At 46.8% G+C, this 20288-nt stretch overlaps 1 protein-coding gene across 6 annotated transcripts in view; it reads left to right on the top strand.

Moving 5' to 3' along the window:
* RNF8 (ring finger protein 8) overlaps positions 1-19355 on the top strand; it is a 39065-nt gene extending 19710 nt beyond the window's left edge. Inside the window, exons 4-11 of one of the 6 annotated variants that reach the window (XM_036248888.1) lie at positions 1158-1220; positions 3680-3769; positions 5808-5915; positions 8540-8744; positions 11147-11255; positions 11463-11503; positions 14730-14878; positions 18876-19355. In XM_036248888.1, the coding sequence (XP_036104781.1) occupies positions 1158-1220; positions 3680-3769; positions 5808-5915; positions 8540-8744; positions 11147-11255; positions 11463-11503; positions 14730-14854 (741 nt within the window). In that variant the 3' untranslated portion in view covers positions 14855-14878; positions 18876-19355. Of the gene's footprint in view, positions 1-1157; positions 1221-3679; positions 3770-5807; positions 5916-8539; positions 8745-11146; positions 11256-11462; positions 11504-14729; positions 14879-18875 lie in introns of those variants that run through there. The other 5 variants (XM_036248891.1, XM_036248889.1, XM_036248890.1 and 2 more) reach the window with 5 other exon arrangements.
* The last annotated feature ends 933 nt before the right edge of the window (positions 19356-20288 follow it).

The raw sequence follows: 20288 nt of genomic DNA on the forward strand, positions 1-20288 counted from the left end.
TGTATGTACCTTTTTGCTTCCCTTATCCAGCATGGACTAGTTCTTGAAATTAATAGAGGGAGCTTTATCTCCATATTTGCTTTATGCCACCTTTCCTGGAGCAGAACTCTCTTTAAAGGCTAATGTGTTCAGGAACAAGAGTTACTGTTAATTAATATTTGTGGCTGCTCTGGACATGCTGCAAGGAATAGCTGTAAAGTCTTTCCTATACCAAATGGTAAAGGGAGGCCAGAAGGACTGGCTTAGAAGATGTCTCCAAGTGTGAGAGGTTTGCATGTAAATGGTTCATAGTATCTAGTCCTTTAATTATTGGTTGGATTTCCCTCTGCCACCAAGCTCTAGGGATTTATCCTATCCCAACTTCTTGTTCAGAAACTCATTTAACCCTTCCTGCTTCACACACATGCTTTTTTTTGAGCATCCATGTTGCCTGGTACTACACTTGGGTTCTGTTGGTTATAAAGATGCTTAGTAAATGTATTATACCCATAAAATCATCATAACAGTTTTAAGTTCATATATTTAAATTAGAGAACAATTTCAAGTAGCATATTAGATAGATAATTCTTAAAGTAAGAAGGAAGGGCCCAAAGGTTCTGGAAGGTGCTGGACGTAGCGTAATGATGATATGGAAGGCACCCTATCAAGGGGGACGATGGAGGAAATATAGCCTAAGCTCAGTCAAGGTGGGAGGAGGAGCAGTTCATGGGTTGGAAGTGGTGGAGACTCAGCGTGAGAGATGGAGAGTGCCCAGAATCAAGGGAGAAGCATGGAAGACCCCGTGGGTGCTCGCCTGGGGGATTACATCTGTGTTTAGATAGTCGGCAGCTAAGATCCTTTCACTTTACATCCTTTTGGGAATCATAGCATTTGTGGTAAAGGAGACTTGGAGGATTAGCCCACAGTTTCTCCAGAACAGCCTGAGTGGTGGCTTAAAACTGACAGCCCCGAGGTGAGCAGTATTTAAGCAGTTAACTCTGCTTAAATCCCTTACTGCCAATAGCTTGAAGTAAAATGGGAAATTTTCTACCTGCTTCCTGCCCCCTGTTGTTTCCAGATGCTCATGCTAGCTGGTCTGCTTTGCTTGTTGCTGGATTTTGTTGCCTTTTTTTCCCTCCCTGCCGGGAAACCTTCCATTTTGTTTTTGGCTTTTTCAGGGTTTGGAGAAGGAGCAAGGAGAAGAGGACCTGAAGCAACAGCTGGCCCAGGCTCTGCAGGAGGTAACTTATCTTGCCATTGTGGGCTGTGGGGTGGGAGGCAGCCAGGCTCTGCTGCTTAGCACACACCTCTGCGGCACCTCCAGTCTGTAGATAGAGCAGGTAGCAGCTGCTCACACCATCAGGTCGGAGATTGGAGCCTCGCAGACATGCCAGACCTCAGCATGAAAATTTACATCTTCATCTGAGCAGAAGCTGCTCTAGTGAAGATGGAGTGGAGCCCGTAGCAATTAGGAGGCTCTGGGGAAGTGGCTGCACTCCCGGAAAGGTGAGGCAGCAGAGGGGAATCGTGAGCTATGACTGGGCACCACCAAGGCCTGCAGGGGCCTTCGTTGCCTCACTGTTCCTGAGCTGAAACCATCTAGAAACCATTCGAGAATGTTCCAATTAAGCATTTTAGGTCAGGTAGAGAATGTGCAGTTATACAGTCAGCAAAACATATTGATTTACTGAAATGGCAGGGCTCACAGGAATAAAATTCTTCTAAAAGATAGCCTGTGATTTATTTCATTTAACTTGACTACTTCTGTCATTTGATTATTTTTATAAACATTCTTGCATCTTTAAAACCTGCTTTGGGTTCCATCCTTTATGTGTTAAAATGAGGAGTTTGATGCAGGTTTAGTCAGGGTAGTGGGATGGTTCATGTCTCCTTGGAAAAAGTGAGCGATGGTATTAGAGTTTGTTTGGAATAATTTACCCTAACAGCTCTTTATTGCATCTCTGCCTCCCAGCCTTCTTATAGTGCGTGCAGTCACATGTTATTAAAAGCTTGGGAAGTGCCTGCCTTGATTTCCTTGAGGGGTGCACAAACAGCTTTGGAAAGAATTATGTGAAAATTAATTCAGTTTTTTGGACTTTTAGTTTCTAAGTTTATTTTCTTGGGTAGGAGGCCAGACATGTTTCCCATTTAGAGCATTATTAAATTAATATTCAGATACTATTTTGAAATTGACTGGAAAAGAGCGAGGTTCTGCTACTTGGAAATCCCTGAGGGATCACTGAGTACTCTGCACCCACGACTCCTCACTGTCTCCTGAAGACAGCCAGGAAAACACTGTCATTTTACGTGAGGCACTGGGCCAATCTCCATGTGTTAGCCTAAATGGGAGAGTTTTAGGTCATGGTTCTACAGCAGCATGCCTGGGGGACACAGCTTCTCAACTGAAACATGGCTGTATTGGGTCCACCCTGTTGGTCCCTCTGAAGCTATTCTTTTTCATTTACCAGATCATTATAACAACTTGCATTTATGTAGAGCTTAAAAACTTTTCTGAATGCTTTCATGCCTGTTATTTTATTATTAACACTAATGTGGAAGAGGCACCTGTTTTACCGTGTTGATGAGAAAGTCACCACACACATCTAATTAGCAGTCAAGTTGAATGAATACCCAGGCCTTCTGATGTAGCTGCTTTTCTCAGGAGACCACACATTTTATTTATTTATTTTTTCTTATCCTCACCCGAGGACATTTTTCCATTTTTTGTTCAGATAGAGCGGGAGGGAGAGAGAGGAAGAGAGAGAGAGAGAAACATCAATGTGAAGGGACACATCGAGTGGCTGCCACCTGCACGACCAACCAGGGCCGGGGACAAACTGCAACCGAGGTACGTGCCCTTCGCGGGAACCGAACCCGGGTCTCTCTGGACCGCAGGCCGACGCTCCAACCGTTGAGCCAAACTGGCCAGGGCGAGACCACACATTTTAAAGTTTGTTTCTTGAGTAATATCTTTTCAGAAATAGTTACCTTTACTCCACCTTTTTAAAAAAGGGATTTGGGTGAGATTAAAGTATAAGCTATACTTAAGCATGAGGGAGCTCAGCAATTGGGTTTCATAGAAGTGGAACCTTGCCAGTCGTGTAGGTGGTAGTCACAATGAACAGGCTGTTTGCTCTTAGGCATGCTGGGTTCCAGAACACACAGGCAGAGCACTGCCTTGTGAGTGTGTGGTGTACGATTTGTAGAATCAATAGGTTATAGGTCTTTTTTATGTCAACAAAAATGAAATCCCTGATTCCCATTTCTCACTGGTTATTTCTTAAAAACCCACTCCCTGTGCTGGGTAGCCTCAAAGTCACTTATCAGTTCTTAAGCATTGGTCTTTAGAATCACTTCAGTGGCTTTTTAAAAAATGCACATTCCTGGGCCCCCAGCAACACCTGCAGAATCAGACTCCCTGGAAGGCATTTCCTCCATTGATCCAGACGGCAATGGAGGCTGAGTTATGTCCAGAGGGGTTAATAGATTTCATGGCCTCCCTCCCTATTTGCCCCCTTCCCCAAAGAAAAGCAGCAGGTAAGTGAGGTGTTCCAAAGGAACAGAGGCATTATTTTGAAATTGCCAGTCCATTGATCCCTTGAACTAATGCCTCTGGGAGAGGGGGGTTGCAGGCATGTGTGGCTAAAAGGAAGGATGTATTGTAGCTTGTCTTGAGTGTGTATCTACTGTGTTTCTGCAGCATCAGGCTCTAATGGAAGAGCTAAACCGCAGCAGGAAGGACTTTGAAGCAATCATTCAAGCCAAGAACAAAGAATTGGAGCAGACCAAGGTACTAGAAAGAAGATGAAGGTTTAGAATTTGGTTAGTACGTGCAACTCAGCATTTTCAGCAGTGCAGGGTTGCTATGGTGAATTGTGAGAGAGAGTATATGGCTGTTCCTGGCCTCAGGGGAAATAATCTGTAAAATTACTCAGACCTATAGAAGGTTCAGCCTGTAAGACAACATCTGTTCTTTCCCTCATTCAGAAGCGAAATGTTAGGGATAAGACACACATCCTACAGTGTAATCCATTATCTACAGTAGGTACCCCTTCAGCATGTCCCACTGACATAGGCTAAGGAGTGCTCTAGTCAAAGTAAAAAGTAGTTCATCCTCATGTATTTATGTAATTATTTCCCACATCAAGTCAGTGGAACTCTTAAGTTAGGGCTTATTAACTCGCGTGCCCTCCGAGGTCAGACCTGTATGGAAGTGAGTCAAGTGTCCTGTGAGGACAGAGGTGCATGGGAAAGGGGCCTCTGGCCCCCACCACCACCCCAAGAAACAGCTCTGATGCAGCCAGATGTTTCCATCTAGAAGTGCAAGCCCAGTGTTGTCAGGTCTTTTGAGTTTTCCACAGAAGGTGGAAATCCAAATGTTTAATAAAATACCCCAATTTTCAAATATTGGCAACACGTTCAGCTTTCTGTTTTGTTTTTCAATACCACAAGGGCCAAACTGAACAGGTCTGTAGGCTGGATCCAGTCCACATGCCATCAGTTCACAACCTCTGACCTGCAGTTACTGCCTGAGCCCAGTACCTCTCTCAGCCCGCCACTCCTCACATACAGCCCTGGCGCAGAGCACAGGAAGGAGGGGACTCTCTTTTCAGTTCGATAGCCTGATCCTCTGTACCTTCTTTCCCAACCTCCAAGAAACCACCGTCTTTATTTTTTATCCTCACCCGAGGACATTTTTCCTTTTTTTTTTTGTTCAGGTAGAGTGGGAGGGAGAGAGAGAAACAGAGAGAGAGAGAGAGAGAAACATCGACATGAAAGGGACACATCGAGTGGCTGCCATCCACATGACCAACCAGGGCCGGGGACAAACTGCAACCGAGGTACGTGCCCTTAGCGGGAACTGAACCTGGGTCTCTTGGAACCACAGGCCGACGCTCCAACTGCTGGGCCAAACTGGCCAAGGCACCACCGTCTTTTTAAACCCAGCAATTCATGAGTGTTTAGGGAACTTGACTCCAGTTACAAATGGGTCCAGACCTCCTTCACTGCCATAAGCAGTCTGACAGTCTTTGCCTTGATTAGAAGAGGAAATACAAAATGAAAAATGAATCACCTATATTCCCTAAATGTCATTTCCTCTCTCCCTGAGGATCCTGACACTTTCTTATTGGGGATGAGGTGCTAACTTAAATATCTGCTTCAAGAGAGCACACCTAGGATGCTCCCTAAAAATGCAGTCTGACCACTTGGGGAAAGCACAGGGAATTGCACCGCAGGCCTCTGCAGGCGTGGGACGTGGCGTGTGTAGCGCTTGGGGCCTGAAGATACTTCAAGAGGCCACTGTTCCAGCCTCCGTGGAATATAGGGATTATCCTTATTTTTTGAAAGAGGCAGCAACAAAGAGCACAAGGGGCCTCATACACTAATTCACACTTCCTGCCTCTGGGCTGTTCTTTATGTCTTCTGTTTTGTCCAGTGAGTTTTTGGTTTGGGGATGATTTTATATCACCGCTGAACTGTAGTTTGCTTTGGGATACTTAATGTCTCATTCTGGACTTGGGTGGTTGGTGGGGTTAGTATGCTGCTACCTTCAGTTTTTCTATCTGGTTAATTGGGAAGGAGACAGAAACTACCATACAAATACTGAAAAAACTTAGGAAAGAAAGAAGATAGTGCCCCATATTAGAAAGCAGTTCTGAGAAATAGTAACCCTTAGGGAAGGTGTTTTATTCTCTGTGTTGCTCCACCAGGATGAATTTTTAATTTAGACTCCTTCTGGATCCTGTTCCAGGTAGCCCTGCTCCCCATCCTGTTTTGCATTCTTATTGGTCCTCCTGAATGACAGGTGGGGTTGTGTGTCTTTACAGGAAGAGAAGGAGAAGGTGCAAGCACAGAAAGAGGAAGTTCTTAGCCACATGAATGATGTGCTAGAGAATGAGCTCCAGTGTATTATCTGCTCAGAATATTTCATTGAGGTAATTATGAAGTATGGCTCACATAAACCTTGTCATTTTCCAACCCTGGGAGCCTCAGCTACTCAGGCTGCTTGTGCTATAGGGGAACATTCTGAAGAGTTTTTTCTTGCAGGAACTTCTTATAGCTATCTGACTTCAAAGTGACCTCTAGAGGTGGCCACCTCTCATTTGTTTTTGTAGTGTTCTTTAACTTTACTGTCCTTTTTCTTATTTCATTTATTCTTGAATATTTACTTGGTATGATCAATATGTTTAGCTGTAGTAAAGCCTTTATCTCTTTGTTGTTGTTCTTACTCTGAATGGGCACTGTGCTGAGAGTGGGCGTGTAGTGCAGCCTTTAAACAGGGCTGTGATATGCTGATGTGTGGTCATTGGGAATTCAGCACAGAAGTGGAACATGTTTCCGGGACTCTGAGGCTCCTTATGAAAATGAAACATCTCCCTCCTAGGTTACCATTGGTTACCCTGTCATATTTTTGCACAGACTCTTTATTTTTTGCAAATTCTACCATTTGTGACCAGTTCTTCTTATATCACAAATTTAAATTCAAGTTGTTAAGAGACAGTGTTTTTCAGGTTCCTTTACAAAGGAAATCACATGCTGACACTGCTTCCTTTTTTTCTGGTGGTCTTTACAAGGTTGAGTCTTCTAGTCTCCCGAAATATCTCTTCCGAGCAGACCTGTTTTGCTCTGGGTCCACATTGACATCAGGTCATAAATTTCCCTGTAATTTCTAGTCATTTGGTTTCCTACTTAGGAGAAGCTCAGTTAGTATTGTTTTCACAGGGCTTACAGACGGTATCAGGGGAAGACTAGGAAAGGGGGCTTGGAACAGGGGATAAGTTAGCCAACCTGGAGCATCTGCACAGACAGGCACAAAGACAGCATGACCTGTGTTTTGTTTACTGCATACCGCCTGCCTTTCTACTGGTCACCTCTGTTTTGTTTATTTTTTATCCTCACCTGAGGACATTTTTGCATTTTTCTTAAGATAGGGTGAAAGAGAGAAACATCGACGTGAGAGAGAGACATCAAGTGGTTGCCACCCACATGACCCCAACCAGGGCCAGGGACAAACTGCAACCAAGGTACATGCCCTTAGCAGGAACCGAACTCAGGACTCTCTGGTCCACGGGCTGATGCTCTAACCACTGAGAAAAACCGGCCAGGGCTCTACTGGTCACCCCTCTTTTTTTAAAAATATTTTTTGTTTATTGATTTTAGAGGAAGAGGGAGAGAGAGATAAAAACATTAGTGAGAGAGAACATCGACTGGCTACCTCCTGCATGCCCCCCCCCTGGGAATTTGGCCCAGAACCTGGGCATGTGCCCTGACCAGGAATCAAACCAGTGACCTCTTGGTACATAGGTCAGTGCTCAACCACTGAGTCACACTGGCCGGGCCTGGTTACCTCTTAAAGTCAGTGTCGGAAAGAGGTTTCATTTTATTTTATTTATTTATTTTTATCCTCACCCGAGGACTTTTTTTTTTTGCATTCATCTTCAGATAGAGCGAGAGGGAGAGAGGGAGGAAGAGAGAGAGAGAAACATTGACTGGTTGCCACCCACATGACCACAACAGGGGCCGAGGACAAACTGCAACCGAGGTATGTGCCCTTAGTGGAAACCGAACCTGGGACTCTGGTCTGTGGGCCGACGCTCTAACTAACCATGGAGCCAAACCAGACAGGGCAAGAGGTTTCATTTTAATCAGAAAGGTTTTTAGTGCTGTCTATAAGAATTTACCTCCTAGAATAAACAGATTGTCTCCTAGTTAGCTTTCTGGGTTCAATTTGGCTTTTGAAACATACATAATTTCTGTGTTATTTTCCATGCCATCCTAAAAGCAGGAATGAAGACTTTTGAGCTTCAGAAAAGTTGTGTCTTAGGAGACATACATAAACAAGGGGAATGAAGAGAATGGTTTATATTATTGGGGATGAACAGCACCCTGGCAGAAATGCGACCAGAAATGGGTTTACTCAGAGGAGCCCCTCAAATGATGGCTTCTCTGCTTTCTCCCTTCTAACAGGCTTATTCACTCAGGGGTTCAGGCACTGTCAGTGAGCCCATTACAGTGTTTCCATTTTTTCCTTTTTCTTCAGCCTTTTTAGTTGCCTTTTACATTTATTTTACTTTTTTGGTTTCTTTTGAATAGAGAGGACTCCTACCATCCTATATTGTTTTCCGTGTGTGCTTCCCTTTCTATATTAAAATTGAGGTTCTGATTCTCCATTAGCAAGACACAAATTTGTTTTTCATAAGAATTAGTAATGTATTTTCACCAAATATTCACATGCTTACGAGTCCACCCTGTGTCCAATGACATTTGTTTGCAAAGTAGCTAACCCATTTTGGCTGTGGCCTGAGTTGGTGGTACAAGACAGAGAAATTTGCCTCCTGGGGCCTGCGTCTGTGAACTTAATTTTGAGAAAGAAAATGAATCGTCTTAACTTGAAGCTTAAAATTTTCCATCCCCAAGAATGATTCTGGTACCCTTTGTAAGCACTCTAGATAGGATTATGTTTAAAAATCCACTTGGCCTTGCCTAGCTTTGAGATCACAACCACCCTGGGAAGGTGAGCATGACAGTTCTGATGTGTGTGTTCACGTTCCCATTGCAGGCTGTCACCTTGAACTGTGCCCACAGTTTCTGCTCCTACTGTATCAATGAATGGATGAAGCGGAAGGTAGAATGTCCTATTTGTCGGAAGGACATCAAGTCTAAAACCCCTTCCCTGGTTCTGGACAATTGCATTAGTAAGATGGTAGATAATCTGAGTTCAGAAGTGAAAGAACGACGAATTGACTTAATTAAGAGACGAAAAGGTGAGTGGGTATGAACAAGATGAGTGCCCTCAATGAAAGACTTACAAACTGGTTGGGGAACAGAGTCAAATGAAAGATTCTTAAGCTAAAGAAGATGTGGAAGAAATGAGGAAAAGTAAAAGGAGTTAAATATAATGTGTGAGAGAAAGCTGAAGTAGCATTAACTCGGTTACTTGAGCAGTGGGAAAGGGTGAGGTTTAGCATATGTACCTTGGTTACAGAGGTAAAAAAGGTGGGATTAGACAGTTTGCTGTACTGATCACTAGATGGTGCTGTTGTTTGAGACAGTTTAGTTGCTGTCCAGGTGTTGCAAAACCCTTGGGTTGGGTATACAATTAATTATAAATGGGATGTGTACAAAGTCAGAGATTCACAACTTAAATGCCTGAAGAAAACACATATACAAGTTCTCTCTATAATAGTCACAGCTTAATTATATAAATTGAGTGTAATGTTAAACCAGAGAGAGATAAATTTAATCCTACTGTGTCATCATTGGGGATCCTAATATATTTACCAACAAGTCTCCCAGTTGGAGGGAATTTGGATAAAGAGATTGGAGAAGGGGTAGGCAAGTTTCCCTAATGAACCATGCTTCCATAGTGAACATCTGCTTATTTAACCACGTGATCTCATCACACCTACAGCCTGCTGTGCTGAGGGTTGCAGAGCTACTCAGCTTAAAACTTGAATGAAATTTTGGCAAAAGGATATGTCCTGGGGCAAAGCACAAGGAACTTAATGGATAAGAAGGATTGGTTATTGTGCAGGGATGAGAGTGCATAGAAGCAAGGTGGATTTGATAACCACTTTAAGTCCCTCTGATAGCCTAGTGTAGCACTACCTCTTGAGAAAGCTTCAGAGCCAAAGTGCTGTGATATCAGTTGGCTGCACATAAAGGCCTATCAGAGAAGAACCAGAAGCTTGCTGCCATTACAGGTGTTTCCCACCACTTGGCCATATTCATGTGTGTCTTTGGATGTACCTTTCTTTAAGTTCAGAGGCTTAAAAGCCACACTGCTAACAATAGGATCTTCTGTCCACTGCTTCCTTTCTTCTAGCCCTTCAGCAGATATAGCCACTTTGAGTAGGGCCAGCAATCGGATGCTGATTTGTGAACAGCTGTGAACAGCTGTGGTATGAGCCAGCCCTCAGGTGGTCTGCCAGAGCAGACAGCAGGCCCATCACAGAGCCGGCTGATGCCAGGACTGAACAGGGAGTGTGCTTAAGCCTGTTATACTCAAGGACCTGTGCCCAGTTTGAAACCCCCAGAGTTTTTTGTTTTTGTTTTTTTACCTCCCAGGGGACACTTGATTCTGGTAGAATCCCATCTCTCTTCCTCTCCACTTCCCATCATTCCATAAGCATTTACAGGAACACTATACTACGGGCCAGGGTGAATGCCAGGCAATGGAGCTCAGGCATTGTCTCAGCCTCACAGCACTCGCCATCTGTGGAGGAGAGCAAAAGGGAAGTAGGCTGTATGACAAGTTCCACAACGGTGCTAGGAAGCTGCGGAGAAGAGGACACTCACTCCGGCCTGGGCGGGTGGGGTGTGGGAGAAAGCTTCCCAGAAGAAGTGCCTTTTGAAGTGAGTTTTAAAGATTCCCTAAGGGGTAGCTTTCCAAGCAGAGGACTCAGCACAAGCAAAGCCCAGAGGTATGAGGAGCAGTGGCTTGTTCCTGGTAGTGCCCACATGTGCTCCACACGAGATAGAATGACTCCGTGGTGCAGAGCAGCAGCAGGACAGCCAGGTGGCTCCTGGGGCACTGGGAGTGCCTTCTGTGTCCTTTCCTCTCTCCTTCCTGAGGGAGCAGCGGCCTGGGAGCCCAGATCTGACCAGCTTTGAGCTGAGTGTGCTGGGACTGTATGGGGGTGGGGACACCCAAGTACTTTCTTCACCCAGCGCATTGACTAGGTTTCTTCTCAAAAGTTCAAGCTCAGTAGATGGCTTCATGCAGCACTAGAAAGGGAAAGAATATCAAACTCCCTTTTCTCTCCAAAGGCTAAAGGGTATCTCTCTGCCTTTCTGGTAAGACTGGGAGCCTGCACAGTAAGCCAGACCGGCTTCTCTGTGGCAGTCATTGGCTGAGGCCGTTCTGGCACCGGTCTCAGTTTCTACAGTTATCACAGTGAGTGCAGCTTTGAGGTTTTCTCTAAAGACACGGAAGGTTCGGAGGCCTGATTAGGGAAACGTGCGCCAGACCATCGCAGCTTCACTGGTCTGCAGTGTGGGGTTTAGAGAAAATTCTTGGTTCACATACCAACCTTCCTTGCCAACTGAAAGCTGGTTTAATCCCCAGTGCATGGGAATTTTAAAAAGGACCAATTTAGGATCTGGGAACAAGGATTGGCAAGCCTGTAATTGTCAAAGTCTGACAGGGCTGTTTTCCTCCTGGCAGGGGTTGCTCTTAGCATGAGTTCAGAGAAGGAGACCCGCCTCTGGTTCCACCAAGACCAACCTCATCTCCCTGGCTGGTTGTTGTCTTCAAGTCCCATGTCCTGTGGGAGGTATAATGCCTCATGACTGATTAGCCATTGATCCCTTGTAGACTCTGGGTGGCCAGATTATAGAGAGGAGGAGGGAATGGTAGGATGCCAAGTCCTGTGTTGAAGAAAGGGTGTTCCGGAGCTGGGGCAGATAAGGAACATCCAGAAAGTGCTTGTTGCATAAATAATTGTAACTCTCCCGGACGCTGACAGGAGATTTTTCTGCAGGGAAGACGTTTATCCCCTGCAGAGGCTCTCCCTCTCGGCTGGTGAGTCTCAGTGGCTCCCCTCCCCCATTCTGTTCTCTTTAAATGTTGGTTGGTTAACAAGAGTGTTAACAGTTCCATTTTTAGCTTTCCCTAGCAGTTTCTTTGGATTGTGCTTAGAAAAGAAGAAAGCAAATTACCTAGAAATAAAATCTCGTTGATCCTTTAAACAGTGATTTCCAATCCAGGGGTTTTTTCAAACTGCATTCCCCAGCTTCCTTGACACTGTACTATTGAACCTGGGCTACTTGTGGGAGTGTGCCATGGTCTTCAGGTTGGTGGGTGGGAGAAAGGTTTATGAACCACAGCTTTCCTGAATCCAGAGGTTGGGGGTCTCTAGGAAGATCAGCCCAGGTCAGACCACACAGCCCATGGTTCTTGCCTGCTTCTTGTAGCTAGCAGGAGGGTGATCCAGACGGGCCGTGAGAGTTGGCAGTCTCCGAGGAGAGTATCTGCCTGCCCACCTGGAGGCTCCTCCCTGATGCTGCCAGTGTCCCTCGCTGAAACAGAGCTGAGTAAAGGAATGTGTGGGGAATGGCAGAGTAACAGTGCCTGGCAAGTCGACCTCATCCAGGGAGAATACTTGTTGGCAAGCACTTTTAATCCACCCAGTCCAGTCCCGAGAGAATCAAGAGAAGTCGGCATGCCTGCCCGGCGGGTGATGGTGTTTGTTTAAGGGACAGTGGCTCTCAGCAAGGGTAGCATGGGGTGGGGTGTTCACCTGTGTGCATACAAATCGTGTATAACACTGGACTCTAGAAATTTTGACTTAAACATTTATCCTTCGCAAAAATTGTCATGGGATAGAAAATTAGGAGACTTATTAACTAAAAGTTTCTTTCTTTCTTTTTTTTTTTTTTTTTTTTATCCTCACCCGAGGACATTTTTCCATTTTTTGTTCAGATAGAGCAGGAGGGAGAGAGAGGAAGAGAGAGAGAGAGAGAAACATCGATGTGAAAGGGTCACATCGAGTGGCTGCCACCCGCACGACCAACCAGGGCCGGGGACAAACTGCAACCGAGGTACGTGCCCTTAGCGGGAACCGAACCCGGGTCTCTCTACCGCAGGTCGACGCTCCAACCGCTGAGCCAAACCGGCCAGGGCTAAAAGTTTCTTTCTTAATAGTACAAAAAAATTTTTTTTTTCCCTAAACTGACATTTTTTCTTAATCTTTACCGAGGATATGTTTTTGTTGATTTTTAGGGAGGGAGGGAGGGAGGGAGGGAGAAGGAGTAAGAGTGAGAGTGAGAGAGAAAGAAACATCAATCACTTGCCTCCCATGTGCACCGTGACCAGGGATCAAACCCGCAACCTGTGTATGGCCCTGACTGGGAATTGAACCTACAACCTTTTGGTGTACAGAATGGTGCTCCAACCAACTTAGCCACCTGGCCAGTATTTTTTTTTTTTTTTTTTTACTGGCTTTTTAAAATTTTTCTTTATTTTTTTTGTTGACACTTAGAGGTATCCCCATTTCCCCCCCTTTCCCCCCCTCTACCCAATCCCTGTTCCCTCCTTTCCTTCCCTCTGGCCCTCACCGCACTGTCATTTTTGTCTACGGGTTATGTATATATCTTCTGGGGCTAATCCCTTCACCTTCTTTCATCCAGTCTTTTCCATCCCCTCCCCTCTGACAGCTGTCAGACTGTTTCATGTATCCATGTCTCTGTTTCTATTTTGTCAGTTTATTTTGTCCATTAGATTCCACATATAAGTGAGGTCATCTGTGGTATTTGTCTTTCTCTCACTGGCTTATTTCACTTAGCATAATATCCAGGTCCATCTGTGTTATTGTAAAAGACAAGACTTCCTTTTTCTTTATGGCCACATAGTATTCCATTGTGTAAATGTACCACAGCTTTTTTTTTTCTTTTTATCCTCACCCGAGGACATTTTTCCATTTTTTGTTCAGATAGAGTGGGAGGGAGAGAGAGGGAGAAAGAGAGAGAGAGAAACATCGATGTGAAAGGGACACATCGAGTGGCTGCCACCCGCACGACCAACCAGGGCCGGGGACAAACTGCAACCGAGGTACATGCCCTTCGCGGGAACTGAACCCGGGTCTCTCTGGACCGCAGGCCGACGCTCCAACCGCTGAGCCAAACCGGCCAGGGCTCCACAGCTTTTTTATTCATTCATTTACTGATGGACACTTGGGCTGTTTCCTGATCTTGGCTATTATAAATAACGCTGCTATGAACACAGGGGTGCATATATTCTTTTGAATTGGTGTTTTGGGATTCTTGGGATATATTATTCCCAGAAGTGAGATCACTGAGTCAGAAAGCAGTTCCATTTTTAATTTTTTGAGGATCCTCCATACTGTTTTCCATAGTGGCTGCACCAGTCTGCATTCCCACCAGCAGTGCACTAGAGTCCCCTTTTCTCCACATCCTCACCAGCACTTGTTGTTTGATGATTTGTTGATGGTGGCCAATCTGGCAGGTGTGAGGTGATACCTCAATGTAATTTTAATTTGCATCTCTGATGATTAGTGGTGTTGAGCATTTTTTCATATGTCTAGTGGCCATTTGTATGTCCTGTTTGGACTCAGGTCCTTTTCCCATTATTTAATTGGATTGTCTTCCTATGTTGAGTTGTATAAGTTCTTTATCTATTATGGAGATTAACTCTTATCCAGTGTATCATTGATGAATATGTTCTCCAATACAGTGGGTTCCATTTTCATTTTGCTGATGGTTTCTTTTGCTTCCCCTCCTTCTTTCCTTCCTTTGTCCTCTTCTTTTATCTCCTGTTGTTCTTTCTTTCCTCATCCTTTAAGTAGCATCTCGCTTGCCCTTATTGGCACCTCAGAATGCACAGTTGGAAATGACTGACAGAGGCAGCGTAGGAACTGTTCACCCAGTGGGGAAGAGACTGATCTTAGAAGTCAGCTTCTAAGATACCAGTTGGAATATGGATTAGCCACCCAGGAAGTCCTGGAACCTCGGATTTCTTGTTGACTCTGTAGTCCTTGATATTTCCGAAGGGTCCTTCCATCTGGGGGTCAGAACCCTGTTCTGACTAGTGCTCTGTGGTAGGGTGTCCTCTGTCCTTCGCCAGAAGCTACCACCTCACCGCAGGCACCCAGACTAGCTTACACCGCTTAGAAGTTGGCCTTCCTAGGATAATGACCCTTTAGTGTACCCCAAAGGCATACGTGGCTGGGCTTGAGGGAGCTGTGCCAGAGTGAAGGGACCAGGGCTGACCTTTGCTTACCTGCCCACAGAGTCGGGAGCTCAGGTGAGCACTGCCCACCACCATCACCACCACGTCGTCCTGAGGGCAAGACCAGTACCTGCTGGCCAAGGCCTGCCCACCAGCCGGAGAGAAGGGCCTGGGGGAGGAACATGAGCACATGCTAGAGCTTCAAGAGAAGTAAGTGTGAGTGGCTCTGGTCACTGGGGGGTCTAGCAGGAGGAACTTCGGATCATTTGCTGTTTTCCATAACAGAAGTATCTCCTGGCTTTTTTTGTTTTTGTTTTTTTTGTGATAAAACAGTTATTTTCGCTCTCTAAAAAATGGATCCTCTCTTCCCACTAACATGCAGCCTTATGATTGACTTTTCAGACAGACTCCAGGAACTACTTGTTGTAGAGAACCACTGGTGGTTAGGTGTAGACTGATGTCATTGACCAGAGCAGCTCTTCCTCAAGTGTCCTGGTTCCTGCAGTTAGTGCTGGGTGTGGACTGTTTAGAGCAAGCTCAGATAAATGGGGTTCAGATGTCCATGAACTTGTCGTGGACACTTTTTCCTTCTTTTGCCTCCCCCTAGACTAGCATAGAGCTAGGTACATCACCATTGAGGTGACTGTGTCAGCTGGATGTATCCTGTCCACGTCCTGTTGCTGCGGCTCTTAAGAAATCTGATGAGACCAGGCACGCTCCTGTTTCAGGCTTCTGCTTTCCTAGGAGAGTTTGGATCTTTTACCCTTGGCCCGTGAAACCTGAACCAGAACCAGCCCCAAAGAAACATCTCCTCTTTGCTCCCTTCCTCTGGGCTTTTCCTTTTTCTCAGTCCCTACTAAGCATCAGGTGCCAGGACTAAAAGTGGAGCTTTCGGTGCGGACGCAGGGCTGGGCTGGTTGGGGAACGTCTCTCGGCCCGAGGAGTGGTGCGGGCGGAGGGCGGGGGGGCAGGGAGGGAAGTGAAAGGGAGATGGTGCATACTGGAAGCAGAGGCCAAAAGCAAGGAAGCCAAGGGTTTTGAGGGTTGAGAGCAGAGCAGTGTGGCGGGACTGGGGAGTGCTGGGGGGTGCGTTGTCTGAGGCTGTGCAAGCAGGCAGGCCTGGATCGCACGGGCCTCCTAGTCTGGCTAAAAGACTTCGACTGGGGGCTGTGGGGAACTAGACGATGTTAAGTGGGGATACGACTGTGTTTATATGTCTCTGCGTCGGTCAGTGTGGCTGCAGTGGAGAGAACAGATGGTGCTGGGAACAAGGACAGGCAGCAGCTCCGGCCGAGGCTGATGGCCGGGCTAGACAAAGAGCAGCAGGGATGGAGAGCGCGGATGGGCTTGAGCAGTTACTCGCGGGGGAGGATCTACAGACAGTTTTGTGGAGCTGGTTTGCTGTGAGAAACAAGGGAGCTCAGAGTGCGGGTCACTCCAGTCTCTGTAGGGCAGCTGGGGGGTGATGGTGCGTTCAGTGAAATAAGGAGCGGGTTGTCAGGGAGATAGTTCCGTTTTAGACTGAAGTTGTTTAGAAAAGTAAGTTGAGAGCACCTGAGGGCATTTAAATATGTGGACCTGGAGCCCAGAATATTCTAGATTTGGGGATCTTCTCTGTGGGTGGTAAGAGCCAAAGGTCAAGTCCCTGTCCCTGAGAAACACCAACATTGAAGGCACGGTAGTGGAAGAGGAGTGTCCGGGGCAGACAGACGGTGAACGGAGGGACGTAGTGGGAGAGGAGTGTGCAGGGCAGACAGACGGTGAGTGGAGGGACGTAGTGGGAGAGGAGTGTGCAGGGCAGACAGACGGTAAATGGAGGGACGTAGTGGGAGAGGAGTGTGCAGGGCAGACAGACGGTGAACGGAGGGACGTAGTGGGAGAGGAGTGTGCAGGGCAGACAGACGGTGAATGGAGGGATGTAGTGGGAGAGGAGTGTGCAGGGCAGACAGACGGTGAATGGAGGGACGTAGTGGGAGAGGAGTGTGCAGGGCAGACAGACAGTAAATGGAGGGACGTAGTGGGAGAGGAGTGTGCAGGGCAGACAGACGGTGAACGGAGGGACGTAGTGGGAGAGGAGTGTGCAGGGCAGACAGACAGTAAATGGAGGGACGTAGTGGGAGAGGAGTGTGCAGGGCAGACAGACGGTGAGTGGAGGGACGTAGTGGGAGAGGAGTGTGCAGGGCAGACAGGCGGTGAGTGGAGGGACGTAGTGGGAGAGGAGTGTGTGGGCAGAGGGTGAGGAGTGGTCAAAGAGAGTTGTAAAAGAGGCACATGTGGGAATGGTGTGCTGTGAGCCTTTCTGACCCCTCCCTTGGCTGAAGTAGCCCCTTATTGCATTGTAGACATCTCCTTATTTATTTCTTTTAAATATTTACAAGATTGGAACTGTATTTGTTAGTGTGTTCTTGTCCCTCACTTTATCAGCTGAGGACAAGTGTTTTATCTTACTGTGCGTGGTGTTCTCGGGGCCCAGGAGAGTGTTTGGTAGGTCTTCCATGATTGCACATCTCTGAGTGTTACAAACTGAGGGATCAGCAGTGTGAAAAGCTGAGAAGATAAGGGTGAAAAATTGCCCTTTCGATGTAGCAGGTGTGTGGGACATGGATGACTTTATCTAGGACAAGTTTGGGGGACTGTTTGGGTCAGCGGCCAGTTGGCAGTGAGTTGTAGAATGAGTTGGTGGTGAAGGAACAGACATGAGTAAGACTAGACTAGTTCTTGGAGAAATGTGTCTCCATTGCTGGGGGCCTAGAGAGGGCTGTCGTTGGAGAAGGAAGTCTGGGTAAAGGAATTTTTTTTGTTTATTAAAGACATGAGAGATTTGGTTTTATTTATTTATTTTTTAAATTTATGTTTTCCTTTAGTGGGAGAGAGAGACAGAAACACTGATGAGAGAACATTGATCAGCCGCCTCCTGCATGCCCCCTACTGGGATCAGGCTCACAACCTGGGCATGTACCCTGACGGGAATCGAACCAGCGACCTCTTGGTGCATGGGTCAACACTCAACCACTGAGCCACACCGGCTGGAAGAGACATGAGAGATTTTAACATGTTCAGTTGCTGATTAGAAGGAGCCTATGGAGAAGGAGCTGCTGGAAGCTGAGATAGTGGATGGGGACAGTTCCTGGAAAGGCAGGGGAGGGGGGAAGGCAGAGCCCAGACGGAGGAATTCAGTCTTTGAAAGTAGAAGGTCTTTGAAAGTAGAAGGGTACGTCCTCTGTTTCCAGAGAGAAGGGAATAATGTTGGGAGGGCAGGCCAGGAAACTTGCTTGAGGGCAGTCGAGAGAATTTCCTTCTTGTGGCTTCTGCACTTTTCTGAGCTGTCAGGCGAGGCCCTCAGCTGAGAGGAGGGGGCCGTGCAGGTTCTTCCGCTCTCCAGGCTGACGGCACAGCCCCTCCAGGGCCACCCAGGAGTGGGCGCAAGTAGCTTTTATAACCTGTCATGCTCCTGCTGGTGTTCCAAACCGCGATCTCAAGGAAGGGGACGCTTTCCTTGGTGGCTTTATTGTGCCCTTGGTGTAGGCCAGATTCCCGCTTCTCCAGGATCGAGGAAGCAGAAGCCATGGGAAAAGATCAGAGGCCAGTTAGTAGCCCCTCTGACCCCTTCCCCTCTGGACGTCCAAGAACTCGCACCGCTCTCGGCCAGTCACTGTGGATGCGATTCCCTCTTTCCTCCAACAGATTTATTGAGGGCCAGCTTCGTGCCAGGCACTGTTCTAGGTGCAGTGAACAGAAAGAGAAGTGAAAACCTAGTAAGTGAGATGTGATTAGTATTATGGAGAAAGAAAGGGTCAGGAGTGATGGGGACAGCGTCGGCAGTTTTTGCTGGGGTGGCCAAGGAGCATCACCGAGGAGGAGGTACTTGAGTCAAGCTCTGCAGGCAGGGGCCATGCTGTGCGGGGACGGGAAGGGGCGCGTGCTTGGGTGTTGGCCAGTGTGGCTACAGTAGAGAGAGGAACCAGGAGGGGGAGGAGGTTTGGCAGGAGGCAGGTTTGCTGGGGCCTTACAGACCTTTGGAAGGACCTTAACTTTAACTCTTACTCTGGGGGAAGAGAGGAGCGGGCTTTGAGCAGAGTGACATGATCGACCTCTGTTTTCTCTTTCCGTGGCTGCTCTTTGGGGAAGAGATGGAGGGTGGCAGAAGGGAGGCCAGAGAAAGGACATGGTGATTCCTGTTTTATTTCTCTTCTCTCTCTCTCCAAAGCAAAGACTATTGTGAAGACTGTGCTGCAGGGGCCTTTGAAAGACTGCCAGGCAATGGAGCTCAGGATGGTCTGGAGGATTCTCTGTGAACTGGTCTTGAGCTGTGCTGGGACAGAGCATGGGAGACCCTCAAGGGACAGAGTCTGGGTAGGAAGTGTCGGCCACGAGCCTCCGTGCTGGCCAGCCCCCCTGCACCATTGTCTGAAGCACCACGGCGCCCATCGCCCAATGGCTTCCGGGGACTCAGCAGACTCTGCCTCACTACATGTTGAATGGTTATGTACTTCTGTTTGCTTTTTTAAATTTGTTGTTTTTGTTACTGTTCTGGTACCTCTGTTGATATTTGTTGTGGACAGCTTGAATGTACCCCTGTGGCTGCCCCTGAGAGCTGAGGTGGCCTCTATTTGAGAGGATGGCATACCTCTTTGTGAAAACAAGATGTCGTTTCCTGGAAATAAAATGTAAAACTTAACAGTTGCTCAGCTGGGCTTTGGTGTATTTATCTTCCTTCCCTTCCAGCGTCCAGACAGTCTCACAGGTAAACATTGGCAGCTCATAATTTGCAACCAAGAAAGAGACTATATCAGATCATAGACTCAGGTGAATGTCAGCCTAAGAAGCCGAGCCCAAGGTCATGGCCATAGCAGATGGGCTCTGTTAGGCCCCTGACTGTTGTGTTTCCTTTTCATTCCAAAGGTGGGTTACTGCTTACCTGGTTTTGGTGTGGGTTGAATTCCCTTCTTCAGCTGAGATTTGGAAGTAGTTTCCAAGTCTTTTACCCATTGTCAGAAATTACGGGCAATGATTTTATGTGTATGCATTAAAAAAAAAATTAGACCCTGACCGGTTTGGCTTGCTGGTTAGAGCATCAGCCTGCAGACCAAAGAGTCTTGGGTTCGATTCTAGTCAAGGGCACGTGCATCAGTTGCAGGTTTGATCCCAGCCGTGGTTGGGGTTGTGCGGGAGGCATCCATCTGATGTCTGTCTCCTATCGATGTTTCCCTCTTTCCGTCTTCCTCCCCCCACGCTATCTGAAAATCAATGGAAAACTATCCTCAGGTGAGGACTAAAAAAGAAGAAGCCATCTCTCTTGCTACCTCCTAAACAGAAGAAAACCAGCCTGATGTTTGGGAGATAGAAGCTTGGGAAGACCGGTGATATCTTTGGTTACCAGTGATGAGAACGAGGAACAGTGCAGGAAGCTGAAGAGTAGACACTTGAAACAAGGATCTCTACTAGCTGTGGATTATATTTTGTCATCCAGTGACTTGCTTCCAGGTGGAAAAGGTAGTTTTCCTTTACCTTTTTATGCCTACCTGGAGAATCCTTTGTAGTTTTCATAAAGGATTGGAAGCTATTGACTGGACAACTTTTTAGGGATGGTAGGTGTTCTCCTTTGTTGAGTAAACTGAAT

This window comes from Molossus molossus, unplaced genomic scaffold (assembly GCF_014108415.1).
Source record: "Molossus molossus isolate mMolMol1 unplaced genomic scaffold, mMolMol1.p scaffold_m16_p_8, whole genome shotgun sequence".
In the NCBI taxonomy this organism is placed as follows: Eukaryota; Metazoa; Chordata; class Mammalia; order Chiroptera; family Molossidae; genus Molossus; species Molossus molossus.